At 42.0% G+C, this 15,274-nt stretch overlaps 1 protein-coding gene across 3 annotated transcripts in view; it reads right to left on the bottom strand.

The window, feature by feature from the left end:
* Positions 1-15,274, bottom strand: part of LOC100773370 (dedicator of cytokinesis protein 1) — a 495,025-nt gene that overhangs the window by 306,345 nt on the left and 173,406 nt on the right. For all 3 annotated transcript variants that reach the window (XM_027409107.2, XM_027409106.2, XM_035442142.1), the window contains exons 24-25: positions 7,921-7,991; positions 5,135-5,241 (exon numbers count right to left, since the gene is read on the bottom strand). In XM_027409107.2, coding sequence (XP_027264908.1) covers positions 5,135-5,241; positions 7,921-7,991 — 178 coding nt within the window. The remainder of the gene's footprint in view (positions 1-5,134; positions 5,242-7,920; positions 7,992-15,274) is intronic.

Below are 15,274 nucleotides of genomic sequence, written 5' to 3' on the forward strand. Positions count from 1 at the left end.
GCAGTATGCCATCACATCTAGCAAAATAATTTTATTATTCAATGTTTCTTGGAACTCTTTTTAAATTTCAGCTAGTCCTAACTAAAAGGCTCTTGACCGCTGAATGGGAGGGTAAGGAAAAGGTTACAGAGAAAAGATCCTTTATAATCTAAGTTACTCTGAGGGCCGCCACACCAGAAAATGCTGTTCTAAGATGGCCAAAATTCTCTAAGTTTGACCATGTACCTGGGGACCCTAACTAGTTCCATATTATCTTCATTAATATAATGCAGACTCAACTCTACAACCAAATGTATTTGTATTCTTTATTATATCTGTCTCACCAAATTGTTGGTAAGTTCAAAATAAAGTTGTCTTCTGGGCTGTAGGCAAACACACTTGCCTGTATTTCATGGCTGGGCAAGGCTATTTTGACCTCTGTTGAATGTTTATGGTCATAAACATACCAAGGACAGTGCTTGGGGCCTGCAGTCCCAGTATGGAAGCTGAGTTCTAGACCAGCCTGGACTACATATTAAGACCCTCTCACAGAAACCAAAAGGTACAACTGTAAGTGTGATTGATGTGGAATGCCCTTCTATATGCGATGATATGTGATGTCCTTCTGTATGCTGTGAATATCAGATTAGTAACAATGAGTTAATTTATAAAAGAGAGCTAACCAGTAATAAGCCTGAGCTATTGGCCAAACAATGACATTTAGTATTAGCCTTTAAGTGATTATTTCATAAGAGACTGCAGAGAATGGAGAGTAGGAGAGAAACAGGTCCAGGGGGACCAGCCGGACAGAGAAAAACATTCAACTACATGCAATGGAAGAATAAATACACAGATGGGAATATAACAATGACTATGGCTCCTGTGTATCAAGAACAGAAATGTCATGTTGAGGTTTTTGCTTTGGGGGAAAAAGTTGTGAGTAAGCTTATGAGATTTTTCAGTTTTCTTAATTAAACCATGAATAATGGCTCAAAATGAATAAATTAAGGGAAATAAGGGAGATATTTCTAGATTCAAATTAAAATAAGCTTGTCTTCATATGTTCTAGTTAAAAGGCTATATATGTGGGTGCAATGATTGGTTTCCATTGTCAACCTGACACTGAATTCACCTAGGAAGGGACTGTTTGGGAGGGGCTAACTAGATCAGGCTGGTCTATGGATAGATCTCTCAGATGTTGCCTTAAATATATTAGTTGATATGGGCAGGACCAAGGCTGTGGAGACAAGAGCTGAGGTCTCTCTGCTTTCATTAACTACTCTTTTCTTCTGGCTATGGATGTGATGTGACCAGCTGCTTCAAGCTTCCGATGACCTTACTTCCCTCCATGATGTACTGAAGCCTGGACCTTTGAGCTCAAGAAACCTCCTCTCCTAAAGTTGCTTTTGTTAGAGTATTTTTACCCCGGCAACAGAAAAGAAACCAAGACAGTGGGTTCATTAACAAGTATGTTTTTATAATTTGGGGGTATATGAAAACCAATTGCTTTCTGTCTAACTTCTTGCAAAATGTTACTAAGAGTGGAAAATTATGGTTCAGACATACAACTCTATAGAAAAGAATACAGTAAATGAGGTTATATTTTAATTTGAAAATGTTAAATATTTTTCTGTTGAGAAAGGGACAAATTTTATATAATTCTGAATATTTTAAGGAATATTATAATTTGTAAATTTAAGAAAGGAAAACAAGAACTTTTGAGATGGAAACAAAAATGTTACAAGTACAAAGATACACTTTGGTTCAAAAAGATTAAAAAAAGACGATTTTTTTTTTTTTTGGATGAAAAGGATTTTTTAACAAAAACTTAAACCTTTTTCTACAAAAGTAGAATGGCTGGACAGATCTCCATAGGGAGGCAGGGAAGAATGGCAGGGAAAAAAGATTTAATCAAACTGCAGTAAGTCTAAGCAAGGCTGAGTGGTGGTGGACCACACCTCACAGTACTCAGGAGATAGAGACAGGAGGAATTCTGTGAGTTCCAAGCCAGCCTGGTCTACATAGGGAATTCCAGGACAGCCAGGGCTACATAGAGAGACCCTACCTCAAAAGAGAAAAAAGAGAAAGAAAACAAAGAAAGCCTAAGGAAGTCTTAGTAAGTTTGTGAAAATTGGATTGACCCTGCCTCAAAAGAGAAAAGAAAGAAAAGGAAAGAAGGAAGGAAGGAAAAGAAGCCTTAAGAAAGTCTTACTAAGTTTGTGAAAATTGAATTGTATAAAAGGAAATTTCTGGGGCATCAGGTTAATTGTAATTTATTTAAAACATATATATCATATTTTAAAAATTAAATATTGACAAACTGACATTTAAAAAATTCAATTCTGAGTATTTAAACCAACAAGTTCCCTTGACATAGACCTGCCCAAAGATTGTATATTATTATGATAATTTCCAGTAGCTACATTATATATTGATTAAAACATGTAGACCAGGCTGGCCTGGGACTCACAAAGATCCACCTGCCACCGCCTGAGTGCCAGGATTACAGGCATGTGCCACCACTGTCCAGTTAAAACATGGAATCTAAAGAGACTTTATAACTGGCTGCTGCTGCTGCTGCTGCTGCTGCTGCTGCTGTGTTGTTCTTGTGTATGCCTGATTGGCTGGCTGGCTTTGTTTGGTTTTGTTTGAGGGCATCACACTGGCTGTCATCAGACTGGCCTAGAATGGCAATGTCTGGATGTGGGTGTCAATCCTTCTGCCTCAGCTTCCAGAGTTGCAGGATTACAGGTATGAGCAAGAGTGGAAGCTTATTAAGTGTGTATTTGTTTTAAAGTCTTTTGAGGGATTATTTTAGAACTCTGGCTAAATAAATGACTATTACTTTCCCATGATGCTTGATATTTATTTTTAATGCAAATGTTCTAAAGATCATACAAAATTTATAAAAACCTGAAGGTCCTAGTGTGAGGCTGTCAGTCATGACTGTTATCTTAAAATGATATGTGCAATAAAAATAACTAAACCATGTCAATTGCCAAACACTCATCAAAGTTTAAAATAGGAATATTATGTCTTTTTTCAACCATAGTTTTGATTTTTTTCTGAAACATTTAGAATCAGACTCCTGGTGAGGTGGGCATGGCAAAACCTCTAACACAACTTTCTGGGAACAATAAGTTATACAATTCACAAACTAGCTTTTCTTTGACTATATTTGGCTAAAATTAACATAATCTGAAAGAGAGATATTATGTTTTCTAGTTCAAAAAGCTGGATTTGTTTTGTTCTGGTGGACTTTGTTCTGTATTTTCTACTAACTCTGTACCTGTTGTGTGTTACCATTCTGCAGAAGTACCACTCCTAAAGAGATAACCTGGCCCATGCTCCCACCACCTGCTGGACAGCCAGGCTGAACTTAACTGTGGATTCCAGGGAAGACACAATGGGAACCTATTTCTCGTAAGCCTCTTTGTTGCTCAAGTGTGATGGATGTGAACATGACCCTGACTCTCCATAACCAGTCACTTTTCCTTGATATGTTGAGATGAGCAACTAGGATGTCTACCCTAGCAGTGACAGATAATGGTGTGGGAGGAAGGTGGGTGGAGTACGTGACAGTATGGTTATATTGAAGGGAGAACCTACACATGTATGGGGAAGATGTGGGCACACTTCACCAATAATGAACCTGATAAGACTTAAATATGAATTGGGACATGGATTTATTTGCTCTAGCTGCAGATACAGTCACCATGGGAACACCAACTTGCAACGTCCCCAACAGTCACCTTCTTAGCAACTTTCTTTTTTTTTTTCAAGACAGGGTTTTTTTGTGTAACAGCACTGGCTGTCCTGGAACTCACTTTGTAGACCAGGCTGGCCACCAACTCACAAAGATCCTCCTGCCTCTGCCTCCTCGGTGCTGGAGCTAAAGGCATACGCCACCACTGCCTGGTTCTTAGCAACTTTCTATGGGTCCCATGACATCTTGTAGCTTTTGAAGACAACTAGGAAATCATGCCATGCAAGACCCAGTCCTGGAGTAAAAGCCTGAATTATGGAAATCAGAACTAAGCACTCAATTTGGATCACGTGATTCAAGTCATAGGCAACAGGACTTTTATAAATAAAATCAAGGGATTCCATTCCAGAGGGGAGTGGGAGAGAACATGCTTCAGAAGGCCACTCACACTTGCTCTCATAGTTTTTTTTTTTTTTTTTTTTTTGGGGGGGAGAGTGGAAAGCTCCCACCCAGATGAAGGAGCAGCCTTTTTTTTTCCCTCCATACAAGTACACATTCCAGTGCATTCTTTAGAGTTGAATTTAAAAAAAAAACAAGACAATTAAAACCAGCCAAGACACACAGCAGCACAGTGTGGGAGACAGGTGCACTGAGCTCCTGGTCAGGTCCAGCAAGACTAACTCAGAGGTCACTTTCCATCCAGGGCTGCTCCATCACCAAAACAGCCCATGGAAAAGAAGAAACAGCGCTATGCCTGGGGACAGAGGGAAAGAATGGAGCCACCAAATGTCTGGTCACAAATAGAAGAGAATAAATCTGTGTTACACAGACAAGCCGTCACCCACTAGACCTCAAGTCGGCTCCGATAAATGAGGGCGGTTAGAGATTATGCAAAGGTTTTGAGCTTTCAATAAAATTGCTTGGCAGGTGTAAAATATTAATTCAATCTGTCCAAATAAAAAATGATTAAGCAAAAGGATGGAGGAGCTAATGAAGAGGAATGGAAGGTTCCTTGGGATGCAGGAGCTTTTAGGGACTCCTGACTCTGAACAGGAGTTGAGGAAACCCCGTCAAAAAAACCAGGAGTTAGAACAGGATGGAGCCGTTACTTCTAAATTTAAAGGAAACTAGATATTTTCCCCCATTGCAATCATCTTAAGGATGGAAATGATTGCCTTCCCAGGACAGACAATCGCACATTTTAAGAGCTACAATGTATGCTGATTATACAGGGCTCTGATGTGCTCCCAAATTACAAACTCACTTTCACCTCCACTCTCAATGGCCTATTACCTAGACTACATGACAGTTGCCATTCTCTTGAAAGGGCTGAGACCTGCCTAGAGCACCCGAGCTGCTTTAATTACGAGCCACCTCTCCTCCTTAGGGCAGCCTAAGAGAATTGGCTGAACAACCAGACGATTTCATAATTCCCAGGGATCCACTCACCATGCTGTGTGAAGAGATCACTATGAACAATCTCAATCAAGCAGTAGAGCTTCTGGACAGTCAGCAAGCCCGCGGGAACATTCAGGATGAATTCCGTGAACATTTTGCTATGAGGAGAAATGCAAGTGACATGGTTCAGAAGCATAGCCAGCCCAAGCACCCCAGGCTGTCCCAAGCTGGTGCCAAACACCAAGGCAGGAAATGGCCCTGAAATGTCAAGACCAGGTTTGATAGAGGCCTTTACAGAATCCAGGCCTGAATCTTACCCTGGCAATGTGGGTTTTAAAACATTGGTTTGTTTTGTTTTGTTTTTTTGTTTTTTTTAACTACAGTTTGAGTGGCTACAATTCAAATTACATACAATGGTAAGTGCTGGTAAGAATGTAAAGAAATTAGATCCTTTACATTCCATGCAGATAGGAAAAGAAAGGGGTGTGGCCACTTGAAAATTTCCAAAAAATGTAAAATCACATTACTGTGTGTTGTATATTACATAATATATAAATACATATATACAAAACTTGTACATGACTCAAACTAGCATTAGAGTACTCAAAAAAGCAGAAACTGCCCAAATATCTTAGCATAGTCTATGATGGTGAACAGCTGGACACAATCAGCTAGGGGCATGTTATCTGCAATCAAAAAGACCAAGCTGGCATTGAATCTGAGGCACTCACCAGATTAGTTACCAAGGACAAGCAAATTTAGGGTAATATCAAACCAGTGCTCTAGCATTGTCACAGAGGCTAACTGAAGGAGGTTTGTATGCCATCTATTTCATATGGGGAGAGCACCTAGCAATACCTGTTGTAGCTGAAATAAGGGAAAGCATGGGATCGTATGCCTTGAAAGTCAAACATAATTACTGTACCGAAGAAGACGTTATATCAGGAAAACAAAATGCCTTAAGTTCAAAAGCTCACTGTGGACAAAGAATGCTTACCTGAAGTGTGTGTGTGTGTGTGTGTGTGTGTGTGTGTGTGTGTGTGTGTGTCTGTGCATTTTAATGTCATTTGTAAAATTGGTATAGAAGGAATTAAAGAGGCACATGTAGGCACTGAGCAGAGGGTGAAGGCAGGTGGCCCAGGGGAAACAAATCTTCCTCAGAGCTCCAAGCACATGATACACGGCCAATCACAAGCAGGGTTGGTGTCTTTCCACTGGCTGTCAAGGACATACCTGGCTATGACTCCGGCTCCCATTAGACAAGCTTCTCCACTTCCTCTCAGTGTCTCAAGCCCTGTGCATCTCAAATATCTATTGGAATGCCTGGAGGGTTCATGAAAATCAGACACCAGGCAGCAATGTCTAATTAAGAAGATTCAAGAAAAGTTCCAGGTTTGGCTTTCAACAAATACTGGGGCCATGGGTACTGCTGGTCCAAGGACCATCCTTTAAAGCCATCCTCCAAAATAAGGTCTTTTCAGAGACACAGTTGGGCAAACCAACATCCTGGGTCATAAGGCTTCTATTTCATCATTTGGAGCCAGCTAAGCTAGAACCCGAATGTCAGGGTCCTGGAAGCAGAAAATAAGTGTGTCCCTGCTGGACACTAAATCTCAGTCAAATCAGAGAGAGTGCTGTCCAGGAGCCCCTTGCCCTTCAATTTAAAGATATTAATGGCTTAGAGTGGATATAAAGTGAAGGAAAAACGACCCCTTGGGGACAAATGTCCTCTTACAAATATTTGAAGGGTCTGGTTAGCACAAATGGTGCCATTTCCTGCACATAGTTCATTGTGTCAAACCTCAAACAAATATAAAGCAGAGATGTACTGGGCTGCTGGGCTCACACGAGGGATCAAAGGCTAAACACCCACCAAAGCACTGATCAGAAAGCCATGCTATCTGCAGATTATACAGCAAAGAACACTAAACGGGAGAATATACTAAGAAGGGAAAATCTGGTCCCTAGACTAAAATATTCCACTCTGAGTGACCACTGACCACCTCCTCAGAGGGCTCATCATCATCACTGTCATCATTATCATCATCTTCCTCATCCTCCTCCCCCTCCTCATCCTCATAGATGGCAACTTCTGACCACCACCACCATCATCATCATCACCATAGTAAATGGCAACGTCTGTCCCTAATGTCTGTGGCTCAGAGCCCATCATTTAGGAGGGTCCAGGGTGCCATGTTATAATAAAGAAGGAGCTACCAAGAGAAGAGGAAAGGTTCTAAATAAGCTTTTTAGGTGCTGAAAATTCAAACTAGACCAGCAACCACATACTGAAATCCAAACACTAACATATATGAAATGGAAATTTTGAGTGTGTTGGTTAGTATTAACTGTCAACATGACAGAGCTAGAATGACCTGGGAATCAGGTCTCTGAACACACTTATAAGGGGCTATCCTGATGACCTTAAATGATTGAGACAATTCCCTGCCATCTGCTTTTCAGGTGGATATAACCTGACCAGGTTTAGTTCCTGCTGCCTTGACTTCCCTGCCATGGTGGGCTGTACCTCGAACTGGGAACAAACACTTTCTCCCTCATGTTGCTTTCGTCCTGGTATTTTATCACAGGAACAGACAGACAAACTAAGAAAACATTGGGTCACAGTCCCATTGTACCATAAACTATTTTTTCAACAACAACAACACAATAGTGGCTATTGACAGGTAAAGCCTTCTCCATAGAAAGGCGGATCAGCACCATTCGTTCCACACAATCCAGGGCATTGATCTCTGTAGGTCTGAGGCAACCTATAGCATCCTCCAAGCTGGATGCTCTGTGAGCTGCGTGCAGCAAACACCTGTTTCCAGAATAATTACCTGAGCTCCTTGGGATCAAACACCAACTTCACATCATTGACGATCGTTGGCAAGTACTTCAGTGCTGCCTCCTGCAAACCAGAAAGAGGGAGGGTTGAGCAGAATTAAGGCAGGCAAATCGTAACATAATCTTGTAATTCTGTTAAAGATCCACAGAAAAACTGAGCAAAGAAAAGACCGATTCCAGATGAGGCCTAACCACAATAACAAATGAACAAAACATTCTCTTATCCAACGCTCCCCACCCCCCAAAAAATTATGGGCATCTTTTTTGTGTCTACATGCTTTAAAAAAGTATTTCATAAAAGAGCAGAGAGATTGTAGTAAGAGTCACAGAACAGGGAGTTTGCTATGAGAATGCATCTCAAAAAATGTCAGAATCACAATGAAGTCTCACCAGCATGGCTACCTGAACCAGAACAATATCAGTAGGCATGTAAATGCCGATGGGGAAAGCTCACAGGGACTCAACCCCTAGACAAAGAATCTCAGGCAACTAAGGAATGTAGGGTGGAAAAATAGTCCTCCTTAGGGAAAGCATCCCAAATAGTCATCTAAAACCAGATGATCAGCCCTTTAAACATGAAGATACTATAGGGCCAAAGGGGGAAAGGGTATTATAGATGAACACCAATAAGCACTACTTTTGAAAATTAAAGGAGCTGAGCAGAAATGTTTGTCTCCTTTAACTGAAACAATGCCTCAGATAACAAAATGAACACCAGTCACCTAGAAAAATACCTTTTTACCCAATACCCTGTGGGTTTCCACAGAAGCAGTTCTGTTCTACTCCAAGGATATCATCCTACTGTCTGTGTCCTTTAGTGAGAGATCATTTTGATGTCCACTCAGTCACCTCCTGCTTCCACCTCTGTGTCTTCCAGCTTCTTAAACTATAGGCAGTGACACCATCTGGGTCCTTACACCCAAAAATGCAGGGCTTGAGAAGTCAGGCCACAGTCAAATTTTTGGGAACATATAGCACCAAAACCTGATTCAAAATCAAGCATGGAATGTGCCTGGGTGTTGCCAGCAGTGTTTGTCCATGCCACACCTCTGCACTTCACTGCAGCCCTGGCTCCACATACATGCCACCATGTCCACTCTGTACTGCACATGCTATCACATTACACGTGGGCAAGGAGTTCGGCCCCATCGCAAAATCCTTAGTTAAGAACCCGAACTCTATGTGCTAATAATGACGGTATTCTTACCATAAGAACATTTTCTGTCTTTGCGGAAATACAGTGTCTTAGAGAAAGGAAAGACTTGTGATAATTTCCTACTTTCACTTCATCATTCATCTCATTAGAGTATCTTTGGAATATTAAGATATACAAACAAGCACATGTGTGTCATTAGTATGTATATTTGCTTTTCTCTTTGATGAGTAGTAAAATTATATGTATATCTAATAATTGTTTTTACTTGCTTGTTTTATAGTTCAGTAGATCAAACCTAGAGCCGTGGGTATAGCAGGCAAGCATTCTATCACTGAGCTATATCCCCAGCCTAGTGCCAATAATTGTTTTAAAATAAATTTTTAATGATGTATCCTCAGTACCTTATTGATCTGGATAACTGGTTTATATTCCCATATACCAGGGTTCATGTAAAAATTTCTCAGGTGAAAGGGAGTTGCAAGCAAAAAGAAGTTAAGAACCCCTGTTCTAGAAAGCCAGTACCTCCAGAATAAGAGCAGATACCTGCCATTAACCATGTAAGACCTGCCCACTCATGTATTTTATTTCAATTTTTAAATTAGTATATACAATATTAAGTTTCAATACAGCATTTAAAAACAAACTTTATCTTTACTAATTATCTTCCCCATTTCTCTCCCATACCCCTGTCAGGTCCCCACTCTGCTGGCCCCATAGCCTCCTTACTCCTTTCCTATCTCCTCATTCCTCTTTTCCCGGTCTCCCCAGTGGTTTCAGGTTTCATACTATATATCTGTCTCTCTCTCTCTCTCTCTCTCTCTCTCTCTCTCTCTCTCTCTCTCTCTCTCTCTCATGCACACACAAATGTGCCCACGTATGCACATGCCCTCGCGCGCGCTCGAGCGCGCACACACACACACCTTGGATCCCCATAAAGATACAACATTCAGCCGGGCGGTGGTGGTGCACGCCTTTAATCCCAGCACTTGGGAGGCAGAGGCAGGCGGATCTCTGTGAGTTCAAGACCAGCCTGGTCTACAAGAGCTAGTTCCAGGACAGCCTCCAAAGCCACAGAGAAAGCCTGTCTTGATAAAACAAAAACAAAAAAGGTAGAACATTCAATATTTGTGCTTTTGATTCTGGGTCACCTCACTTAATATATTTTTCAGATCTATTCATTTCCTCACAACACTCATGACTTTATTTTTCTCTACTACTGAATAAAATTCAACTGGATATATAAACCACAATTTCATTATCCATTCATCTGTTGATGGCTGGTTCCATTTCCTTGTTATTTTGATAAATTAAACAAACAAAAAACTGCCAATCAACAAAACTGCCACTCAACAAATGGGCTAATGAAATGAAAAGACTGTTTTCAAAAGAAGATAAATGAATGCCCAATATGTATTTTTTCACATGTCCAACATCTTTATCCATCAGAGAAATGAAAATTAAAACCACTCTGAGTTCCATCTCAGCCTAGTCAGAATGGTTGTCATCAAGAAAATAGACAGTGCTGGTGAGGAAGTAGAGAAAGAGGGACCCACATTCACTGTGGAGAAGAGTATAAAACAACACAGTAATTATGGAAATCAGTATGACGTATTCTCCAAAAGTTCAAAGCAGAAGTGGGCCAGAAAAGCAGCTTAGTGGGATCATGGCCCTTGCCACCAAGCTTGATGACCTGAGTCCAATCCCTAGGACCCACCTGATAGAAGGACAGAACTGTCTATTATAAGTATTGTAAGTTATACCCTGACTTCTACTCATAGTCCCTGGCACATGTGCACATCTTACACCACACACACACACACACACACACACACACACACTCGAGATAGATACACAGATAGATGTAATTATAAGTTTAAATGGAAATACCATATGACCAATCTATAGCATTCCTGAGCATACACCCAAGGAAGGAACACACTCCACCACAGAGACACTTGTGATCCTTACAGAATTCCCATGTGGAAGTGAGAGGTGTGAGAGGAAGAAACTGGCAATTCAGGCATTAGTGACTTTGTCCTTATTCACAGTGAGCACTGAACATCAGAAATAAATGTGAACTCAGGAGAAGCTGGAGACCCTTCCACTTAGCTGTATCCTGCTGGGAAAACTTCCTGAACATCTGTGTTCTGATCTGGCTTTGCCACATTCTGGGACTCTAAGTAGCACATGTGCCAAATAGAGCCCTGCTTCTGATGCCATCTGACTCATGTCAGCTACTTCAAGGAACTGCAGGAAAAGCTCAAAATCAAATGGAGAAGAGAGATGGATTACTGGAAATCACAATGGGAATCAAACAGGCAGAACTCCCTTTCAAAGTATCTCCCTGATCATACATGGTCAAGGGAGTCGGAACAAAGGCACCAGTCTCCAAAAGCATCACCAAATGCATTCAATCCAGATCCATGCATGACGCAAAGGTAAACTTTAAATGCATCATTGGCCTTAGACAAAAAACTTAGAATGATGAAACTTTTCAAAGACGATGTTTGTGACTTTGGGCCAAGCTAAGATTTCTCACAAACAATAATAACTGCATAGACTATAAATAAAACACACAAAACAAAGAGCCACACCTCCGAAATGCACAGTTTAGATAACAGAACAGGAGTCATACAAAGGGAGAAGTTAGCTACGAATGCCTATCTGGGAGAGATTTGTATCCAGCATGTTCAAAGAGCTCAGAAATTCAGTAAGAAAACAATACACTGCACTTAAAAAATGCAAAAGACTGGAAGAGATACTTCTCTGAGGAAAGATGTACAGATGAAAAATAATCATTGCAAAGATGCTTAGCACAAGTGAGACATAGCAGCGCACACCTATAATCCCAGAACCTGGAAGCTGAAGGCAGGTGGATCATTTGCAAGGTCAAGGTCAGCTGGGGGGGGGGAGATGGAAGGGGCAGCAGGGAGGGAGGAAGAGAGAAAGTGGGGGAGGAGCGAAAAGGAACAGAGAAGGGAGAAAAGGGGGGGGTAAGAGAAGAAGAGGGAGGGGTAGAGCAGTGGAGAGAAGCAGAAGGAAGAGGAGATCTCAACGCCACCAGTCATCAGGAGAATGTAAAAGCAAACCCCAGTGAGGCACCACCCCGTCTTGCAGAATCACTAAAAGGGAAGAAATAGGAAAGTGTTCAGCAATGGGCTAGAGAGATGGCACAGAGGTTAAGAGCACTGGCTGCTCTTCCAGAGGTCATGAGTTCAATTCCCAGCAACCACATGGTGGCTCACTACCATGTATAATAAAATCTGGTGCCCTCTTCCCTTTTCTGACTTGCAGGCAAATGTGCATGTAGAACATTGTATACATAATAAAATCTTTTTTTTAAAAAAAGGAATATTTAAAAACAAATAAATAAATAAAACAAAAAAGAAGAAAGTGTTCAGCAGCATGCTGCATGCCTGTGCTGCTAGTGAGGACAAAAAGTAGTGAAGCAAGGCTGAAACCATCTTGGTAGCTTGTTGCAGTGAGACAGGAAGAATCTGTCCATCAAGGACATGCCTAGGTGTTAGAACTAGACACCCTGTATGTGATCATGCACTGCCACCTTAATCAATAGAAAACAAGAAGTAACCAAAACGTCCCTCAAGAGATGAGTCCATACAATGAAGTACTACACAGCTTTGAAAATAAGAAACCACAGTAACACACATGCAGATGAATCTAAGGGGACACAGAAGGCCACACAGAATATGACTATATCTTAAAAATTCTGGAAGTCAAAAGATCATGGACCAGGTGAAAGTTCAGGAGAATCATCTGCCAAAGAGGGTGGAGGAAAGTCACAGTGGCTGGCTGTCTTCCATGTGCCTCAATTTGGCTTTCTAGAAAGTGTCAGAACTGTTTGGCATTAAGATTAGCCAATGACAGAAGCTAGTTGGAGAAAAATAGAAACCCCACTCCACAGAGGCTGACATGTAACAGAAAAAAATGAGCCCCTTGCAAATGTCCCAGTCTGACCCATGCATGAGCCTTTCTCCTTAATTGTTAAAACCATTAGAACTCTGTTAAATGAATATATGCCCATATTTAGAATGACAGCATATGGGAGCATAGGGGGAGCTGAGAATGTACCTGCCCTCCAGTGTAGAAGGCTTCAGCAGCCAAATTCAAGTCATATGTCAAGCTTCTTAATCTACACAGTGTGAGCATCCTGCCCAATTGATATACTAAATGGTCACAACCTCTGCAGGAAACCCCTGAGTGTACTGCCACAGATGGAAAAGGGGAGGAGTGACATTCAGAGCTGTCTGCATGGAGTCACAAAGTGGTTAGGACTAGAGCAGTGTGTCTAGCTCCGCGGCTGGTTTGGTGAAGCCACTATATTTGGTCTTCATAAGTTTTACAAGGACTAAGGAGGAAAAGTCAGGTCCTGGGAGTGTGGGTAAAAGGACAGATTTGACAGAGAGCCTACAATCCCAGCAATGATAGATTAGGAGGTAGGGATAGCTAGACTCCCAGAATCTTGTTAGCTAGCTAGCCTAATATAGCTGGGAAAGTTCCAGACCATCTTGTCTCAAGCAAAAAGTAAGATACTGGAGGGATAACACTGAGGTTATTCTCTGACCTACACACACACACACACACACACACACACACACGCATATGTGTATATATAAAATCATGAAAACACACAGGGTTGGCAAGCAACTTGTCCCCTAGCTGTCCCCCATACATTTCAGGTGCCCATTGTTCTTTGCAGGCATTAGCACTGCCTTTCAACACCAAACAGATCCAGGGTTTCCAATTAGTAACCCCGTGCTGCTGCTGGAAAAAAGCACTAAATAGAAATCATTTCTTTCTGGTTTCAAATGTTCTGCTTCAACTACCTCAGACTTGGTCTGGAAAACTAGAAAGTATTTATGGTGACATTTAATAATGAGCATCTGCAAAGGCTGGATGCTTGGTCTTTTAAAGTGTCTCATTTAGTTTGTGGACGTCCAGAGGGAAGGTGTGGATGGGCTTGGTGTGTTTTATACGAAACCCAGCAAAGTATGAGCTGCCAGCAGCAACTCCATAAACAGCATTTTGCAAGGATACAGCAGAGAGCCACAAACCAGAAGGGGCTTTATGGGCCACCTTCTGCAAGTAGCCTTGAGCCACCCAGCTCATCATTCAGCAGGACAATCAGAGTGGCAAGTCAGAGACAGGGTCCTGGTAGGTTTCCCCAGTGTGGTTCTGTTGGGCCTCCCCACCTAAGGACGCCCCAGAAATGTACTGAGAAGTCAGGGCCTGCTGAGACGAGCACCAGAGGCCAGTGATCTCACAAAGTCCATTAGCCCAGAATGCAGTTTGTCAGACTAAGTATTGTAGACTTCCTGTCTCACAAGAAAAATGGTGTAAGGAGAAGAGAGTTGGACCACAAAACTGAATTGCTGTGACATGAGGCCTCTACTTCAGTGATGATTCTCAGGACCCTGTAGCCACCCCTTCTCACTCAGCCCTCCTTCCCAGTACCACTTGGCACCCCATTCCCCTAGCCCTCTTACATGGGGGGTCCCTCCACCTGTAGGCCTTGGGATCTCACTTCCTTCCACCCCTGATATGCACTACTCCTTTCTCATGAGCTTCACACCTACCCCAGGGGCTTCTGATGTCTGCTCAGTCCACAGCCTTGACTGTATGCTGTCCACTTGGATATCAGCACAAGCTCCCATCTCCTTCACAGTCCACTTCTGAAAACCACAACTCTACCTGATATTAAATCTGCTCTGGCCCTGCCACCTTCTCCCATCTGTAGATATCCCATCCAATGCCTCAACCTTCTTTCTACCTCTGCTCTGACACCCTCCAGCTCATTTATCACTGGGAAGACACAAGAGCCCTCCAAGGACCCAAATCATTACACACACACACACACACACACACACACACACACACACACACACACACAAACACAGGCAAGCTTGGATGTGACACTGTGGGCAGATGACACTGTGCACAGTCTTGTATAAAGAGACACCCATAGAAAAAAGGGAGAATGCTCACGGGGCCACAGATACCAGCAGGGTGGACAGGAAAGCCAGTTCAGGGTGACTGAGGACAGAGCTCCAGACTAGTATTAGGAACAAGGACAGATTCCAGCATCTTCAGTGTGAACATACTACCAGGTAGTAACTAATGGCTGTGATTAACAGGACCTGCCTCCAGGGGACATTAGGAGAAAGAAAGGCCAT

The sequence above is a fragment of the Cricetulus griseus genome, chromosome 3, assembly GCF_003668045.3.
Source record: "Cricetulus griseus strain 17A/GY chromosome 3, alternate assembly CriGri-PICRH-1.0, whole genome shotgun sequence".
In the NCBI taxonomy this organism is placed as follows: domain Eukaryota; kingdom Metazoa; phylum Chordata; class Mammalia; order Rodentia; family Cricetidae; genus Cricetulus; species Cricetulus griseus.